Here is a 17280-nt window from a genome sequence, read left to right on the forward strand (position 1 = left end):
AAGCATGGCATGTTGTTAGTTCATAGCTGGTATAGATGAAGCATGGCAGGCTGCTAGTTCATAGCTGGTGTAGATTAAGAATGGCAGGCTACTAGTTCATAGCTGGTGTAAATGAAGTATGGCAGGCTGCTAGTTCATTGCAGGTGTAGATAAAGCATGGCATGTTGTTAGTTCATAGCTGGTATAGATGAAGCATGGCAGGCTACTAGTTCATAGCTGGTGTAGATTAAGAATGGCAGGCTACTAGTTCATAGCTGGTGTAGATGAAGCATGACAGGCTGCTAGTTCATAGCTGATGTAAATGAAGCATGGCAGGCTGCTAGTTCATAGCTGATGTAAATGAAGCATGGCAGGCTGCTAGTTCATAGCTGATGTAGATGAAGCATGGCAGGTTGCTAGTTCATAGCATGGCAGGCTGCTAGTTCAAAGCTGTTGTAGAAGAAGCATGGTAGGCTGCTAGTTCAAAGCTGTTGTAGAAGAAGCATGGTAGGCTGCTAGTTCATAGCAGGTGTAGATTAAGCATGGCAGGCTGCTAGTTCAGCTGGTGTAGCTGAAACATGGCAGGCTGCTAGTTCTTTGTTTTCTCAGGAGCACCACACTGTTTATGCTGTCTATGTAATGTTTAGAGAGCAGCAGTGGTTAGCTAATGGGAGGGAAGGAGGCTGTGGGCTGCATTCCAAACAACAGCCCATGGGCTTTGGTCAAAAGTAGTACACTATATAGGGAAAGACATGCCATTTGGGACACATCCCTCGTCTGGCCAGGAACCACACAGCTAGGGAGGGCAATTCACATGGTTTTAAGCGTAAATAACAAGTATATCTTGGTAGATAAAGATACGTTTTGTAAATATTCTGTTAATGTTGGTCGAGATATGAAAGGGAAATTAAATCTAGTCAGATTGTGGAGGGAGAGGATGATGAAACTAAAGTGCATGTCTATCTTGATGGCATGCAGAAAAGCAGACCTCCTAGGCAATGAATAGAAGAGAGGAGAGGAGAGGAGAATATTTTTCCCAGTGGGAACTTCAGTTGTGGCTAATAAATACACACGTAATTCACATGACAGATACAACATTATACTAGATCAACACCATTACTAATTTTTAGTTGAAAAGCAGTCCTTGACTATGTGATCTGACCAGTGCTGGGTTTGTCTAAGAAACCACTAACCAGTGCTACGTCCGTCTATAGCTTTATACATTATATAAAAGATGAATACAAAGTCATGTATTTTCACTGATGTGATGTCTGACCCAATGCTGTCTGTCTGTGTGGCTGTGCTTGTTTATTTTCCAGATGGGCTCTTACTTTGGCTCCTCATTATGTGGAGTTGACCTGAACAGGGATGGCCTGTCGGACCTGCTGGTTGGAGCGCCCATGCACAGCACGCTACGGGACGAGGGACAGGTCTCTGTCTACCTCAGCAAAGGCAACGTGAGTGGGAAGATTGAGATCTGGCTTGAACGGGAATAGGGTTCGAAAATGTTATGAACTTTCTGAAATGGCCCATGTTGTTCAGAAGTTGTAGGGTATTCAGAAGGGAATGACCAGGGAGGGAATCTTACAGCTAGGAATTCTGTAAATGTTATTTCTGAAAAATATGAGAAATGTGCAATGAACAGTATATTCTAGTCCTCCAGTCAACCTGTGTCGAGCCCTCCGTATGTAAACATGGCTGCCTATAGCGTGCAGCAAGAGTTTATATGACCTCCATAGATTGTTCATCTGTCCATGTCAGACCAGCTGGTTAACCAAATGCTACGAACTTAAAGAAAAGTATTTGCTTTAAAAGTGGGGATTGTTTAACTTTGTCTGTGTTTGGTCCTGTTCTATTTGTGAGGTATAATTAGGATGTTGTAACTAGCTAGTCTTGGAGGTTCTTACGGTGAGTTATCATTAGGATATTGTATCTAGCTAGTCTTGGAGGTTCTTACGGTGAGGTATCATTAGGATGTTGTAACTAGCTAGTCTTGGAGGTTCTTACGCTCGTCTTGGATTCTTCACAGTGAGCTCGTCTTGGATTCTTATTTATCATTAGTATCATTATCATTAGGATGTTGTAACTAGCTAGTCTTGGAGGTTATCATTAGGATGTTGTAACTAGCTAGTCTTGGAGGTTCTTACGGTGAGGTATCATTAGGATGTTGTAACTAGCTAGTCTTGGAGGTTCGTACGGTGAGTTATCATTAGGATGTTGTAACTAGCTCGTCTTGGAGGTTCTTACGGTAGGTTATCATTAGGATGTTGTAACTAGCTCGTCTTGGAGGTTCTTACGGTGAGTTATCATTAGGATGTTGTAACTAGCTAGTCTTGGAGGTTCTTACGGTGAGTTATCATTAGGATGTTGTAACTAGCTAGTCTTGGAGGTTCTTACGGTGAGTTATCATTAGGTTGTAACTGTTCTTGTAACTAGTTATCATTAGATGTTGTAACTAGCTATCTTGGAGGTTCTTACGGATGTTGTGAGTCTTGGATTCATTAGGATGTTGTAACTAGCTAGTCTTGGAGGTTCTTACGGTGAGTTATCATTAGGATGTTGTAACTAGCTAGTCTTGGAGGTTCTTCCGGTGAGTTATCATTATGATGTTGTAACTAGGTAGTCTTGGAGGTTCTTACGGTGAGGTATCATTAGGATGTTGTAACTAGCTTGGAGTTCTTGGAGTTATCATTAGTGTTGTAACTTTCTTACGGTGAGTTATCATTAGGATGTTGTAACTAGCTAGTCTTGGAGGTTCTTACGGTGAGTTATCATTAGGATGTTGTAACTAGCTAGTCTTGGAGGTTCTTAGTTATCATTATGATGTTGTGAGTCTTGGAGGTATCATTAGGATGTTGTAACTAGCTAGTCTTGGAGGTTCTTACGGTGAGTTATCATTAGGATATTGTAACTAGCTAGTCTTGGAGGTTCTTACGGTGAGGTATCATTAGGATGTTGTAACTAGCTAGTCTTGGAGGTTCTTACGGTGAGTTATCATTAGGATGTTGTAACTAGCTAGTCTTGGAGGTTCTTACGGTGAGTTATCATTAGGATGTTGTAACTAGGTAGTCTTGGAGGTTCTTACGGTGAGTTATCATTAGGATGTTGTAACTAGCTAGTCTTGGAGGTTCTTACGGTGAGTTATCATTAGGATGTTGTAACTAGCTCGTCTTGGAGGTTCTTACGGTGAGTTATCATTAGGATGTTGTAACTAGCTAGTCTTGGAGGTTCTTACGGTGAGGTATCATTAGGATGTTGTAACTAGCTAGTCTTGGAGGTTCTTATGGTGAGTTATCATTAGGATGTTGTAACTAGCTAGTCTTGGAGGTTCTTACGGTGAGTTATCATTAGGATGTTGTAACTAGCTAGTCTTGGAGGTTCTTACGTGAGGTATCATTAGGATGTTGTAACTAGCTAGTCTTGGAGGTTCTTACGGTGAGTTATCATTAGGATGTTGTAACTAGCTAGTCTTGGAGGTTCTTACGGTGAGTTTGGTCATTTGAGTTTTTAGTGAAAAATATGGATGTATTTCAGTTAGGCTCCCGAGTGGTGCAGTAGTCTATGGCACTGCATCTCAGCGCTAGAGGAGTCACTACTGATACCCTGGTTCGAATCCAGGCTGTATCACAACCGTCCATGATTGGGAGTCCCATAGGGCGGCGCACAATTGGCCCAGCATCGTCCGGGTTTCACCGGTGTAGGCCATCATTGTAAATAAGAATTTGTTGTTAACGGACTTGCCTAGTTAAATAAATAAATAAATATTATAATAACAATTGCCCTTTAAAGTAAAGGGTTGTGTCATGTCATAACCATTCCCCTTTAGTTATGGGTTGATTCACGTAATAACCGTTCCCCAGTGTAACGTCATAACCGTACCCCTGTCGGACTCTAATTGCAGGGTGTGATGGAGGAAGCAGGACTCTTAAATGGTGATAATGCCTACAGTGCACACTTTGGAGAGTGCATCACTGCAATCGGAGACATTGATGACGATGGGTACCAAGGTAAGGTCTCTCAACTAACTCACTGTGTTGTCAAGTATAGAATGTATGCTTATGAAAATGTGTCTACTCCTCCAACCTCCACCATTGTTGTACAAATACCAAACTTCTCGATGACACACTCATGAATATTACATTATTTTCATGAGAAGTGGTCTAGTCGACAATGTTAGCACACACACACACCCAGATATAGCACACACACCCAGATATAGCACACACACAGAGATATAGCACACACACCCAGATATAGCACACACACAGACCCAGATATAGCACACAGACCAAGATATAGCACACACACCCAGATATAGCACACACCCACACACACACACAGATATAGCACACACACACACACAGATATAGCACACACACAGATATAGCACACACACACACACACACACAGATATAACACACACACACACAGATATAGCACACACACACAGATATAGCACACACACACCCAGATATAGCACACACACACCCAGATATAGCACACACACAGACCAAGATATAGCACACACACCCAGATATAGCACACACACACACACACACACACACACACACACACACACACACACACACACACACAGATATAGCACACACACACACACACCCAGATATAGCACACACACCCAGATATAGCACACACACCCAGATATAGCACACACACAGACCCAGATATAGCACACAGACCAAGATATAGCACACACACCCAGATATAGCACACACCCACACACACACACACAGATATAGCACACACACACACACAGATATAGCACACACACACACACACACACACAGATATAACACACACACACACAGATATAGCACACACACACAGATATAGCACACACACACCCAGATATAGCACACACACAGACCAAGATATAGCACACACACCCAGATATAGCACACACACACACACACACACACACACACACACACACACACACAGATATAGCACACACACAGAAATAGCACACCCACACACACGGATATAGCACACACAGATATAGCACACACACACACACACACACACACACACACACACACACACACACACACACACACACACACAGATATAGCACACACACAGAAATAGCACACACACACACACGGATATAGCACACACAGATATAGCACACACACACACACACATACACACACACACACACACACACACACACACACACACACACACACACACACACACAGATATAGCACACACATACACACAGATATAGCACACACACCCCCAGATATAGCACACACACACACACACACACACAGATATAGCACACACACACACACACACACAGATATAGCACACACACACACACAGATATAGCACACACGCCCCCAGATATAGCACACACACACACCCAGATATAGCACACACACCCCCAGATATAGCACACACACACACACACACACAGATATAGCACACACACCGCCAGATATAGCACACACACAGATATAGCATACACACCCAGCTATAGCACACTCACCCCCAGAAATAGCACACACACACACACAGATATAGCATACACACCCAGATATAGCAGATATATAAACTTGGAGTCGCAACACACATGTTGTGTGTTCCTCCCACTTCAACTCAGGAAAGCATACAGTTTATTAGGCTACAGATGAAATATGTTCTGATGAACTTCACAGGGTGGTGAAAGTGCAAGGAGACGATCTTGATGCTCTTTTCCAATAAATATTGAGGGTCTTATTCTGGTGACATGATGATCGATGCCTAGCTGCCGTTTGACATAATCTTGCTATTTCTGTCCATAATAATCTCATCAGGTAGACTATACCCGAGCTGTTGGCTAGAGCACACGTGCCAATACCAGAGTGGGCACATTCACTATATAACACATCCTTTTTTGAGACAAAACCATCAGTAGAGTTTGAAATGCGATGGAAACCTGTTTAACTTGTGCTTTTTTATTTGGTACATGGGAATTTAACCGCAAAAGTTATTTTAAGTGCACTATGTCAATTTGATGGAAACAACTCTGGTGGGAAAATGTGCATATTGTTTTCATGCAGATTTTTGAATGTCCGCATCAAAATCTGTAGCCAACTTCCACTCAATATGATTCCAGATTTTTAGATGAGACGAATTCACTAGAAAAGTTAAAGATAAGCCATACAACAACTTTATACCCAACAATTACATTCAGTATGTTTAAATTTCTTTCAGCTTTCAACGCCACATAGTTGACCATGTAAAATAAATATGATGAGGTACTTACATGTATGTTGCTAAATCACATTACAAACCTTGAAGACTTCCTTATCCATGATATGATTCAGTTTTAAAACATTCACTTTTCACTGAGGCATGCTATAACAATATCACTGAAAAACTGTTTTTGTTTTTAAAAGGCAATTTCCAGGTTTTGTTGCCAGGGAGGATAAGGGGACGTAGTCTTCGTCCCAAATGGCACCCTATTCCTTGCATAGTGCACAACTTTTGACCAGAGCCCTACCTATGGGTGACATGTGGGATGCAGTCGAAGTATGATCATTTTGCCGTCAGCTTTATTGTTCTGTTTCCACTCTCACAGAGGTATCATTTTGGGGTTTATGGGCACTGACAACACTTGTCTTTTAAGACAGGGTTTCCCAAACTCAGTCCTGGGGCCCCCCCTGGGTGCATGTTTTGGTTTTTACCCTAGCACTACACAGCTGATTCAAATAACCAACTCATCATCAAGCTTTGATTATTTGAATCAGCTGTGTAGTGCTAGGACAAAACATTTAATGTGCTCTCTCTCTCTCTCTGCCTCTCTCTCTCCCTGCCTCTCCCTCTCTGCCTCTCTCTCTCTCTCTCTGCCTCTCTCTCTCTCCCTCTCTGCCTCTCTCTCTCTCTGCCTCTCTCTCTCCCTCTCTGCCTCTCTCTCTCTCTCTGCCTCTCTCTCTCTCTCTCGCTGCATCTCTCTCTCTCTCTGCCTCTCTCTCTCTCTCTCTGCCTCTCTCTCTCTCTCTGCCTTTCTTTCTCTCTGCCTCTCTCTCTCTCTCCTTCTCTCTAGATGTGGCCATAGGAGCACCCAAAGAAGATGACTACGGTGGAGCGGTTTACATTTACCATGGTGATGCCACAGGAATCGTCACCAAATATTCTATGGTAAAGACACTTTCAATTGTTAGACAAAACAAGTAATCAACACCTTGGGTGCATCATCATCTGTTTTTCAATTCTAGTTTAGTGAGCTCGCACAAACACACCGTATTATGTTAGCAATAAAGATAAGATCACAGCTACATCTATGTTGACACAGCAGCAGTATCCAAAATTACACCCTATTCCCTATAGTGCAATACTCTTCAACAGAGCCATATGTGCACTGAATATGGAATAGGGTTCCATTTGGGAAGCAACCTCTGACCAATGTGTTATAATGACCCAGGTGGTAATGTTATCCTGGTAGGAGATTTTACACACACACGCACCCACGCACGCACGCACACACACACACGCACACACACACACACACACACACACACACACACAGGAGTGTGTTTTCATTAACCTGTAGTCCGGTACAAAGTACTCATCTAATGTCAAGACACACTCACACAAACACAGGAGTGTGTTTTCATTAACCTGTAGTCCGGTACAAAGTACTCATCTAATGTCAAGACACACTCACACAAACACAGGAGTGTGTTTTCATTAACCTGTAGTCCGGTACAAAGTACTCATCTAATGTCAAGACACACTCACACAAACACAGGAGTGTGTTTTCATTAACCTGTAGTCCGGTACAAAGTACTCATCTAATGTCAAGACACACTCACACAAACACAGGAGTGTGTTTTCATTAACCTGTAGTCCGGTACAAAGTACTCATCTAATGTCAAGATACACTCACACAAACACAGGAGTGCAGAACGAAGGAAATGCAGAACAAAGGATCCCCACAATGGATATTAGCCCCATGAAACATTATACAGTCTGAGTCCCAAATGGCATTACTTAGCCAATATGTCCCAGGTCAAAGTAGTGCACTACATAGGGAGTAGGGTCCATCAGCAGTCCATCAGCTTTATCTACTGAAAGATACAGAGATACAGTATCAGGTGAAATGTAATAGTCTTCTCCAACCCTAGCCTTATTCAGTCAGTTCTAGTAGTGGTAGCAGACAGTGGTCTGTTATAGTAGTGGTAGCAGACAGTGGTCTGTTATAGTAGTGGTAGCAGACAGTGGTCTGTTATAGTAGTGGTAGCAGACAGTGGTCTTTTATAGTAGTGGTAGCAGACAGTGGTCTGTTATAGTAGTGGTAGCAGACAGTGGTCTGTTATAGTAGTGGTAGCAGACAGTGGTCTGTTATAGTAGTGGTAGTAGACAGTGGTCTGTTATAGTAGTGGTAGCAGTGGTCTGTTATACAGTGGTCTGTTATAGTAGTGGTAGCAGACAGTGGTCTGTTATAGTAGTGGTAGCAGACAGTGGTCTGTTATAGTAGTGGTAGCAGACAGTGGTCTGTTATAGTAGTGGTAGCAGACAGTGGTCTGTTATAGTAGTGGTAGCAGACAGTGGTCTGTTATAGTAGTGGTAGCAGACAGTGGTCTGTTATAGTAGTGGTAGCAGACAGTGGTCTGTTATAGTAGTGGTAGCAGACAGTGGTCTGTTATAGTAGGTAGCAGACAGTGGTCTGTTATAGTAGTGGTAGCAGACAGTGGTCTGTTATAGTAGTGGTAGCAGACAGTGGTCTGTTATAGTAGTGGTAGCAGACAGTGGTCTGTTATAGTAGTGGTAGCAGACAGTGGTCTGTTATAGTAGTGGTAGCAGACAGTGGTCTGTTATAGTAGTGGTAGCAGACAGTGGTCTGTTATAGTAGTGGTAGTAGACAGTGTTCTGTTATAGTAGTGGTAGCAGACAGTGGTCTGTTATAGTAGTGGTAGCAGACAGTGGTCTGTTATAGTAGTGGTAGCAGACAGTGGTCTGTTATAGTAGTGGTAGCAGACAGTGGTCTGTTATAGTAGTGGTAGCAGCCAGTGGTCTGTTATAGTAGTGGTAGCAGACAGTGGTCTGTTATAGTAGTGGTAGAAGACAGTGGTCTGTTATAGTAGTGGTAGCAGACAGTGGTCTGTTATAGTAGTGGTAGCAGACAGTGGTCTGTTATAGTAGTGGTAGCAGACAGTGGTCTGTTATAGTAGTGGTAGTAGACAGTGGTCTGTTATAGTAGTGGTAGCAGACAGTGGTCTGTTTTAGTAGTGGTAGCAGACAGTGGTCTGTTATAGTAGTGGTAGCAGTGGTCTGTTATAGTAGTGGTAGCAGACAGTGGTCTGTTATAGTAGTGGTAGCAGACAGTGGTCTGTTATAGTAGTGGTAGCAGACAGTGGTCTGTTATAGTAGTGGTAGCAGACAGTGGTCTGTTATAGTAGTGGTAGCAGACAGTGGTCTGTTATAGTAGTGGTAGCAGACAGTGGTCTGTTATAGTAGTGGTAGCAGACAGTGGTCTGTTATAGTAGTGGTAGCAGACAGTGGTCTGTTAGTAGTGGTAGCAGACAGTGGTCTGTTATAGTAGTGGTAGCAGACAGTGGTCTGTTATAGTAGTGGTAGCAGACAGTGGTCTGTTATAGTAGTGGTAGCAGACAGTGGTCTGTTATAGTAGTGGTAGCAGCCAGTGGTCTGTTATAGTAGTGGTAGCAGACAGTGGTCTTTATAGTAGTGGTCTGTTAGTAGTGGTAGCAGTGGTCTGTTATAGTAGTGGTAGCAGACAGTGGTCTGTTATAGTAGTGGTAGCAGACAGTGGTCTGTTATAGTAGTGGTAGCAGACAGTGGTCTGTTATAGTAGTGGTAGCAGACAGTGGTCTGTTATAGTAGTGGTAGCAGACAGTGGTCTGTTAGCAGACAGTGGTCTGTTATAGTAGACAGTGGTCTGTTATAGTAGTGGTAGCTGTTATAGTAGTGGTAGCAGACAGTGGTCTGTTATAGTAGTGGTAGTAGACAGTGGTCTGTTATAGTAGTGGTAGCAGACAGTGGTCTGTTATAGTAGTGTCTGTTATAGTGGTCTGTTATAGTAGTGGTAGCAGACAGTGGTCTGTTATGTGGTCTGTTATAGTAGTGGTAGCAGACAGTGGTCTGTTATAGTAGTGGTAGCAGACAGTGGTCTGTTATAGTAGTGGTAGCAGACAGTGGTCTGTTATAGTAGTGGTAGCAGACAGTGGTCTGTTATAGTAGTGGTAGCAGACAGTGGTCTGTTATAGTAGTGGTAGCAGACAGTGGTCTGTTATAGTAGTGGTAGCAGACAGTGGTCTGTTATAGTAGTGGTAGCAGACAGTGGTCTGTTATAGTAGTGGTAGCAGACAGTGGTCTGTTATAGTAGTGGTAGCAGACAGTGGTCTGTTATAGTAGTGGTAGTAGACAGTGGTCTGTTATAGTAGTGGTAGCAGACAGTGGTCTGTTATAGTAGTGGTAGCAGACAGTGGTCTGTTATAGTAGTGGTAGCAGACAGTGGTCTGTTATAGTAGTGGTAGCAGACAGTGGTCTGTTATAGTAGTGGTAGCAGACAGTGGTCTGTTATAGTAGTGGTAGCAGACAGTGGTCTGTTATAGTAGTAGCAGACAGTGGTCTGTTATAGTAGAGCAGACAGTGGTCTGTTATAGTAGTGGTAGCAGACAGTGGTCTGTTATAGTAGTGGTAGCAGACAGTGGTCTGTTATAGTAGTGGTAGCAGACAGTGGTCTGTTATAGTAGTGGTAGCAGACAGTGGTCTGTTATAGTAGTGGTAGCAGACAGTGGTCTGTTATAGTAGTGGTAGCAGACAGTGGTCTGTTATAGTAGTGGTAGCAGACAGTGGTCTGTTATAGTAGTGGTAGCAGACAGTGGTCTGTTATAGTAGTGGTAGCAGACAGTGGTCTGTTATAGTAGTGGTAGCAGACAGTGGTCTGTTATAGTAGTGGTAGCAGACAGTGGTCTGTTATAGTAGTGGTAGCAGACAGTGGTCTGTTATAGTAGTGGTAGCAGACAGTGGTCTGTTATAGTAGTGGTAGCAGACAGTGGTCTGTTATAGTAGTGGTAGTAGACAGTGGTCTGTTATAGTAGTGGTAGCAGACAGTGGTCTGTTATAGTAGTGGTAGCAGACAGTGGTCTGTTATAGTAGTGGTAGCAGACAGTGGTCTGTTATAGTAGTGGTAGCAGACAGTGGTCTGTTATAGTAGTGGTAGCAGACAGTGGTCTGTTTTAGTAGTGGTAGCAGACAGTGGTCTGTTATAGTAGTGGTAGCAGACAGTGGTCTGTTATAGTAGTGGTAGCAGACAGTGGTCTGTTATAGTAGTGGTAGCAGACAGTGGTCTGTTATAGTAGTGGTAGCAGACAGTGGTCTGTTATAGTATGGTCTGTTATAGTAGTGGTAGCAGACAGTGGTCTGTTAGTAGTGGTAGTGGTCTGTTATAGTAGTGGTGGTGGTCTGTTATAGTAGTGGTAGCAGACAGTGGTCTGTTATAGTGGTCTGGTTATAGTAGTGGTAGCAGACAGTGGTCTGTTATAGTAGTGGTAGTAGACAGTGGTCTGTTATAGTAGTGGTAGTAGACAGTGGTCTGTTTTAGTAGTGGGTCTGTTATAGTAGTGGTAGCAGACAGTGGTCTGTTATAGTAGTGGTAGCAGACAGTGGTCTGTTATAGTAGTGGTAGCAGACAGTGGTCTGTTATAGTAGTGGTAGCAGACAGTGGTCTGTTATAGTAGTGGTAGCAGACAGTGGTCTGTTATAGTAGTGGTAGCAGACAGTGGTCTGTTATAGTAGTGGTAGCAGACAGTGGTCTGTTATAGTAGTGGTAGCAGACAGTGGTCTGTTATAGTAGTGGTAGCAGACAGTGGTCTGTTAGTAGTGGTAGCAGACAGTGGTCTGTTATAGTAGTGGTAGCAGACAGTGGTCTGTTATAGTAGTGGTAGCAGACAGTGGTCTGTTATAGTAGTGGTAGCAGACAGTGGTCTGTTATAGTAGTATAGACAGTGGTCTGTTATAGTAGTGGTAGCAGACAGTGGTCTGTTATAGTAGTGGTAGCAGACAGTGGTCTGTTATAGTAGTGGTAGCAGACAGTGGTCTGTTATAGTAGTGGTAGCAGACAGTGGTCTGTTATAGTAGTGGTGGTCTGTTATAGTAGTGGTAGCAGACAGTGGTCTGTTATAGTAGTGGTAGCAGACAGTGGTCTGTTATAGTAGTGGTAGCAGACAGTGGTCTGTTATAGTAGTGGTAGCAGACAGTGGTCTGTTATAGTAGTGGTAGCAGACAGTGGTCAGTGGTCTGTTCTGTTATAGTAGTGGTAGCAGACAGTGGTCTGTTATAGTAGCAGACAGTGGTCTGTTATAGTAGTGGTAGCAGACAGTGGTCTGTTATAGTAGTGGCAGACAGTGGTCTGTTATAGTGGTCTGTTATAGTAGTGGTAGCAGACAGTGGTCTGTTATAGTAGTGGTAGCAGACAGTGGTCTGTTATAGTGGTAGTAGACAGTGGTCTGTTATAGTGGTAGCAGACAGTGGTCTGTTATAGTAGTGGTAGCAGACAGTGGTCTGTTATAGTAGTGGTAGCAGACAGTGGTCTGTTATAGTAGATGGTGGTCTGTTATAGTAGTGGTAGCAGACAGTGGTCTGTTATAGTAGTGGTAGCAGACAGTGGTCTGTTATAGTAGTGGTAGCAGACAGTGGTCTGTTATAGTAGTGGTAGCAGACAGTGGTCTGTTATAGTAGTGGTAGCAGACAGTGGTCTGTTATAGTAGTGGTAGCAGACAGTGGTCTGTTATAGTGGTAGCAGACAGTGGTCTGTTATAGTAGTGGTAGTGACAGTGGTCTGTTATAGTAGTGGTAGCAGACAGTGGTCTGTTATAGTAGTGGTAGCAGACAGTGGTCTGTTATAGTAGTGGTAGCAGACAGTGGTCTGTTATAGTAGTGGTAGCAGACAGTGGTCTGTTATAGTAGTGGTAGTAGACAGTGGTCTGTTATAGTAGTGGTAGCAGACAGTGGTCTGTTATAGTAGTGGTAGCAGACAGTGGTCTGTTATAGTAGTGGTAGCAGACAGTGGTCTGTTGTAGACAGTGGTCTGTTATAGTAGTGGTAGCAGACAGTGGTCTGTTATAGTAGTGGTAGCAGACAGTGGTCTGTTATAGTAGTGGTAGCAGACAGTGGTCTGTTATAGTAGTGGTAGCAGACAGTGGTCTGTTATAGTAGTGGTAGCAGACAGTGGTCTGTTATAGTAGTGGTAGCAGACAGTGGTCTGTTATAGTAGTGGTCTGTTATAGTAGTGGTAGCAGACAGTGGTCTGTTATAGTAGTGGTAGCAGACAGTGGTCTGTTATAGTGGTAGCAGACAGTGGTCTGTTATAGTAGTGGTAGCAGACAGTGGTCTGTTATAGTAGTGGTAGCAGACAGTGGTCTGTTATAGTAGTGGTAGCAGACAGTGGTCTGTTATAGTAGTCTAGTAGACAGTGGTCTGTTATAGTAGTGGTAGCAGACCAGTGGTCTGTTATAGTGGTGGTCTGTTATAGTAGTGGTAGCAGACAGTGGTCTGTTATAGTAGTGGTAGCAGACAGTGGTCTGTTATAGTAGTGGTAGCAGCACAGTGGTCTGTTATAGTAGTGGTAGCAGACAGTGGTCTGTTATAGTAGTGGTAGCAGACAGTGGTCTGTTATAGTAGTGGTAGCAGACAGTGGTCTGTTATAGTGTGGTAGCAGACAGTGGTCTGTTAGTAGTGGTAGCAGTAGTGGTAGTGGTAGAGACAGTGGTCTGTTATAGTAGTGGTAGCAGACAGTGGTCTGTTATAGTAGTGGTAGCAGACAGTGGTCTGTTATAGTAGTGGTAGCAGACAGTGGTCTGTTATAGTAGTGTAGTGTAGCAGACAGTGGTCTGTTATAGTAGTGGTAGCAGACAGTGGTCTGTTATAGTAGTGGTAGCAGACAGTGGTCTGTCTATAGTAGTGGTAGCAGACAGTGGTCTGTTATAGTAGTGGTAGCAGACAGTGGTCTGTTATAGTAGTGGTAGCAGACAGTGGTCTGTTATAGTAGTGGTAGTAGACAGTGGTCTGTTATAGTAGTGGTAGCAGACAGTGGTCTGTTATAGTAGTGGTAGCAGACAGTGGTCTGTTATAGTAGTGGTAGCAGACAGTGGTCTGTTATAGTAGTGGTAGCAGACAGTGGTCTGTTATAGTAGTGGTAGCAGACAGTGGTCTGTTATAGTAGTGGTAGCAGTGGTCTGTTATAGTAGTGGTAGCAGACAGTGGTCTGTTATAGTAGTGGTAGCAGACAGTGGTCTGTTATAGTAGTGGTAGCAGACAGTGGTCTGTTATAGTAGTGGTGGTCTGTTATAGTAGTGGTAGTAGACAGTGGTCTGTTATAGTAGTGGTAGCAGACAGTGGTCTGTTATAGTAGTGGTAGCAGACAGTGGTCTGTTATAGTAGTGGTAGCAGACAGTGGTCTGTTATAGTAGTGGTAGCAGACAGTGGTCTGTTATAGTAGTGGTAGCAGACAGTGGTCTGTTATAGTAGTGGTAGCAGACAGTGGTCTGTTATAGTAGTGGTAGCAGACAGTGGTCTGTTATAGTAGTGGTAGCAGACAGTGGTCTGTTTTATAGTGGTAGCAGACAGTGGTCTGTTATAGTAGTGGTAGCAGACAGTGGTCTGTTATAGTAGTGGTAGCAGACAGTGGTCTGTTATAGTAGTGGTAGCAGACAGTGGTCTGTTATAGTAGTGGTAGCAGACAGTGGTCTGTTATAGTAGTGGTAGTGACAGTGGTCTGTTATAGTAGTGGTAGCAGACAGTGGTCTGTTATAGTAGTGGTAGCAGACAGTGGTCTGTTATAGTAGTGGTAGTAGACAGTGGTCTGTTATAGTAGTGGTAGCAGACAGTGGTCTGTTATAGTAGTGGTAGCAGACAGTGGTCTGTTATAGTAGTGGTAGCAGACAGTGGTCTGTTATAGTAGTGGTAGCAGACAGTGGTCTGTTATAGTAGTGGTAGCAGACAGTGGTCTGTTATAGTAGTGGTAGCAGACAGTGGTCTGTTATAGTAGTGGTAGCAGACAGTGGTCTGTTATAGTAGTGGTAGCAGACAGTGGTCTGTTATAGTAGTGGTAGCAGACAGTGGTCTGTTATAGTAGTGGTAGCAGTGGTCTGTTATAGTGGTGGTCTGTTATAGTAGTGGTAGCAGACAGTGGTCTGTTATAGTAGTGGTAGCAGACAGTGGTCTGTTATAGTAGTGGTAGCAGACAGTGGTCTGTTATAGTAGTGGTAGCAGACAGTGGTCTGTTATAGTAGTGGTAGCAGACAGTTCTGTTATAGTAGTGGTAGCAGACAGTGGTCTGTTATAGTAGTGGTAGCAGACAGTGGTCTGTTAGTGGTAGCAGACAGTGGTCTGTTATAGTAGTGGTAGCAGACAGTGGTCTGTTATAGTAGTGGTAGCAGACAGTGGTCTGTTATAGTGGTAGGGTCTGTTATAGTAGTGGTAGCAGACAGTGGTCTGTTATAGTAGTGGTAGCAGACAGTGGTATGTTATAGTAGTGGTAGCAGACAGCCAGTGGTCTGTTATAGTAGTGGTAGCAGACAGTGGTCTGTTATAGTAGTGGTAGCAGACAGTGGTCTGTTATAGTAGTGGTAGCAGACAGTGGTCTGTTATAGTAGTGGTAGCAGACAGTGGTCTGTTATAGTAGTGGTAGCAGACAGTGGTCTGTTATAGTAGTGGTAGCAGACAGTGGTCTGTTATAGTAGTGGTAGCAGCCAGTGGTCTGTTATAGTAGTGGTAGCAGACAGTGGTCTGTTATAGTAGTGGTAGCAGACAGTGGTCTGTTATAGTAGTGGTAGCAGACAGTGGTCTGTTATAGTAGTGGTAGCAGACAGTGGTCTGTTATAGTAGTGGTAGCAGACAGTGGTCTGTTATAGTAGTGGTAGCAGACAGTGGTCTGTTATAGTAGTGGTAGCAGACAGTGGTCTGTTATAGTAGTGGTAGCAGACAGTGGTCTGTTATAGTAGTGGTAGCAGACAGTGGTCTGTTATAGTAGTGGTAGCAGACAGTGGTCTGTTATAGTAGTGGTAGCAGACAGTGGTCTGTTATAGTAGTGGTAGCAGACAGTGGTCTGTTATAGTAGTGGTAGCAGACAGTGGTCTGTTATAGTAGTGGTAGCAGACAGTGGTCTGTTATAGTAGTGGTAGCAGACAGTGGTCTGTTATAGTAGTGGTAGCAGACAGTGGTCCGTTATAGTGGTCTGTTATAGTAGTGGTAGCAGACAGTGGTCTGTTATAGGTCAGACAGTGGTCTGTTATAGTAGTGGTAGCAGATAGTAGTGGTCTCTGTTATAGTAGTGGTAGCAGACAGTGGTCTGTTATAGTAGTGGTAGCAGACAGTGGTCTGTTATAGTAGTGGTAGCAGACAGTGGTCTGTTATAGTAGTGGTAGTAGACAGTGGTCTGTTATAGTAGTGGTAGCAACATGGCAGACAGTGGTCTGTTATAGTAGTGGTAGCAGACAGTGGTCTGTTTATAGTAGTGGTAGCAGACAGTGGTCTGTTATAGTAGTGGTCAGTACAGTTATAGTAGTGGTCTGTTATAGTAGTGGTAGTAGACAGTGGTCTGTTATAGTAGTGGTAGCAGACAGTGGTCTGTTATAGTAGTGGTAGCAGACAGTGGTCTGTTATAGTAGTGGTAGCAGACAGTGGTCTTAGTAGTGGTAGTAGACAGTGGTCTGTTATAGTAGTGGTAGCAGACAGTGGTCTGTTATAGTAGTGGTAGCAGACAGTGGTCTGTTATAGTAGTGGTAGCAGACAGTGGTCTGTTATAGTAGTGGTAGCAGACAGTGGTCTGTTATAGTAGTGGTAGCAGACCTGTTATAGTAGTGGTCTGGTTAGTAGTTGGTAGTCTGTTATAGTAGTGGTAGCAGACAGTGGTCTGTTATAGTAGTGGTAGAGACAGTGGTCTGTTATAGTAGTGGTAGCAGCCAGTGGTCTGTTATAGTAGTGGTAGCAGACAGTGGTCTGTTATAGTAGTGGTAGCAGACAGTGGTCTGTTATAGTAGTGGTAGCAGACAGATAGTAGTGGCAGCAGACGAGTGGTCTGTTATAGTAGTGGTAGCAGACAGTGGTCTGTTATAGTAGTGGTAGAGACAGTGGTCTGTTATAGTAGTGGTAGCAGACAGTGGTCTGTTATAGTAGTGGTAGCAGACAGTGGTCTGTTATAGTAGTGGTAGCAGACAGTGGTCTGTTATAGTAGTGGTAGCAGACAGTGGTCTGTTATAGTAGTGGTAGCAGACAGTGGTCTTTTATAGTAGTGGTAGCAGACAGTGGTCTGTTATAGTAGTGGTAGCA

At 43.6% G+C, this 17280-nt stretch overlaps 1 protein-coding gene across 1 annotated transcript in view; it reads left to right on the plus strand.

The window, feature by feature from the left end:
* Positions 1-17280, plus strand: part of LOC115120420 (integrin alpha-9-like) — a 224493-nt gene that overhangs the window by 62411 nt on the left and 144802 nt on the right. The window contains exons 9-11 of the mRNA XM_065012599.1: positions 1299-1436; positions 3881-3986; positions 7034-7128. Coding sequence (XP_064868671.1) covers positions 1299-1436; positions 3881-3986; positions 7034-7128 — 339 coding nt within the window. The remainder of the gene's footprint in view (positions 1-1298; positions 1437-3880; positions 3987-7033; positions 7129-17280) is intronic.

Source organism: Oncorhynchus nerka, linkage group LG28 (genome assembly GCF_034236695.1).
Source record: "Oncorhynchus nerka isolate Pitt River linkage group LG28, Oner_Uvic_2.0, whole genome shotgun sequence".
In the NCBI taxonomy this organism is placed as follows: Eukaryota; Metazoa; Chordata; class Actinopteri; order Salmoniformes; family Salmonidae; genus Oncorhynchus; species Oncorhynchus nerka.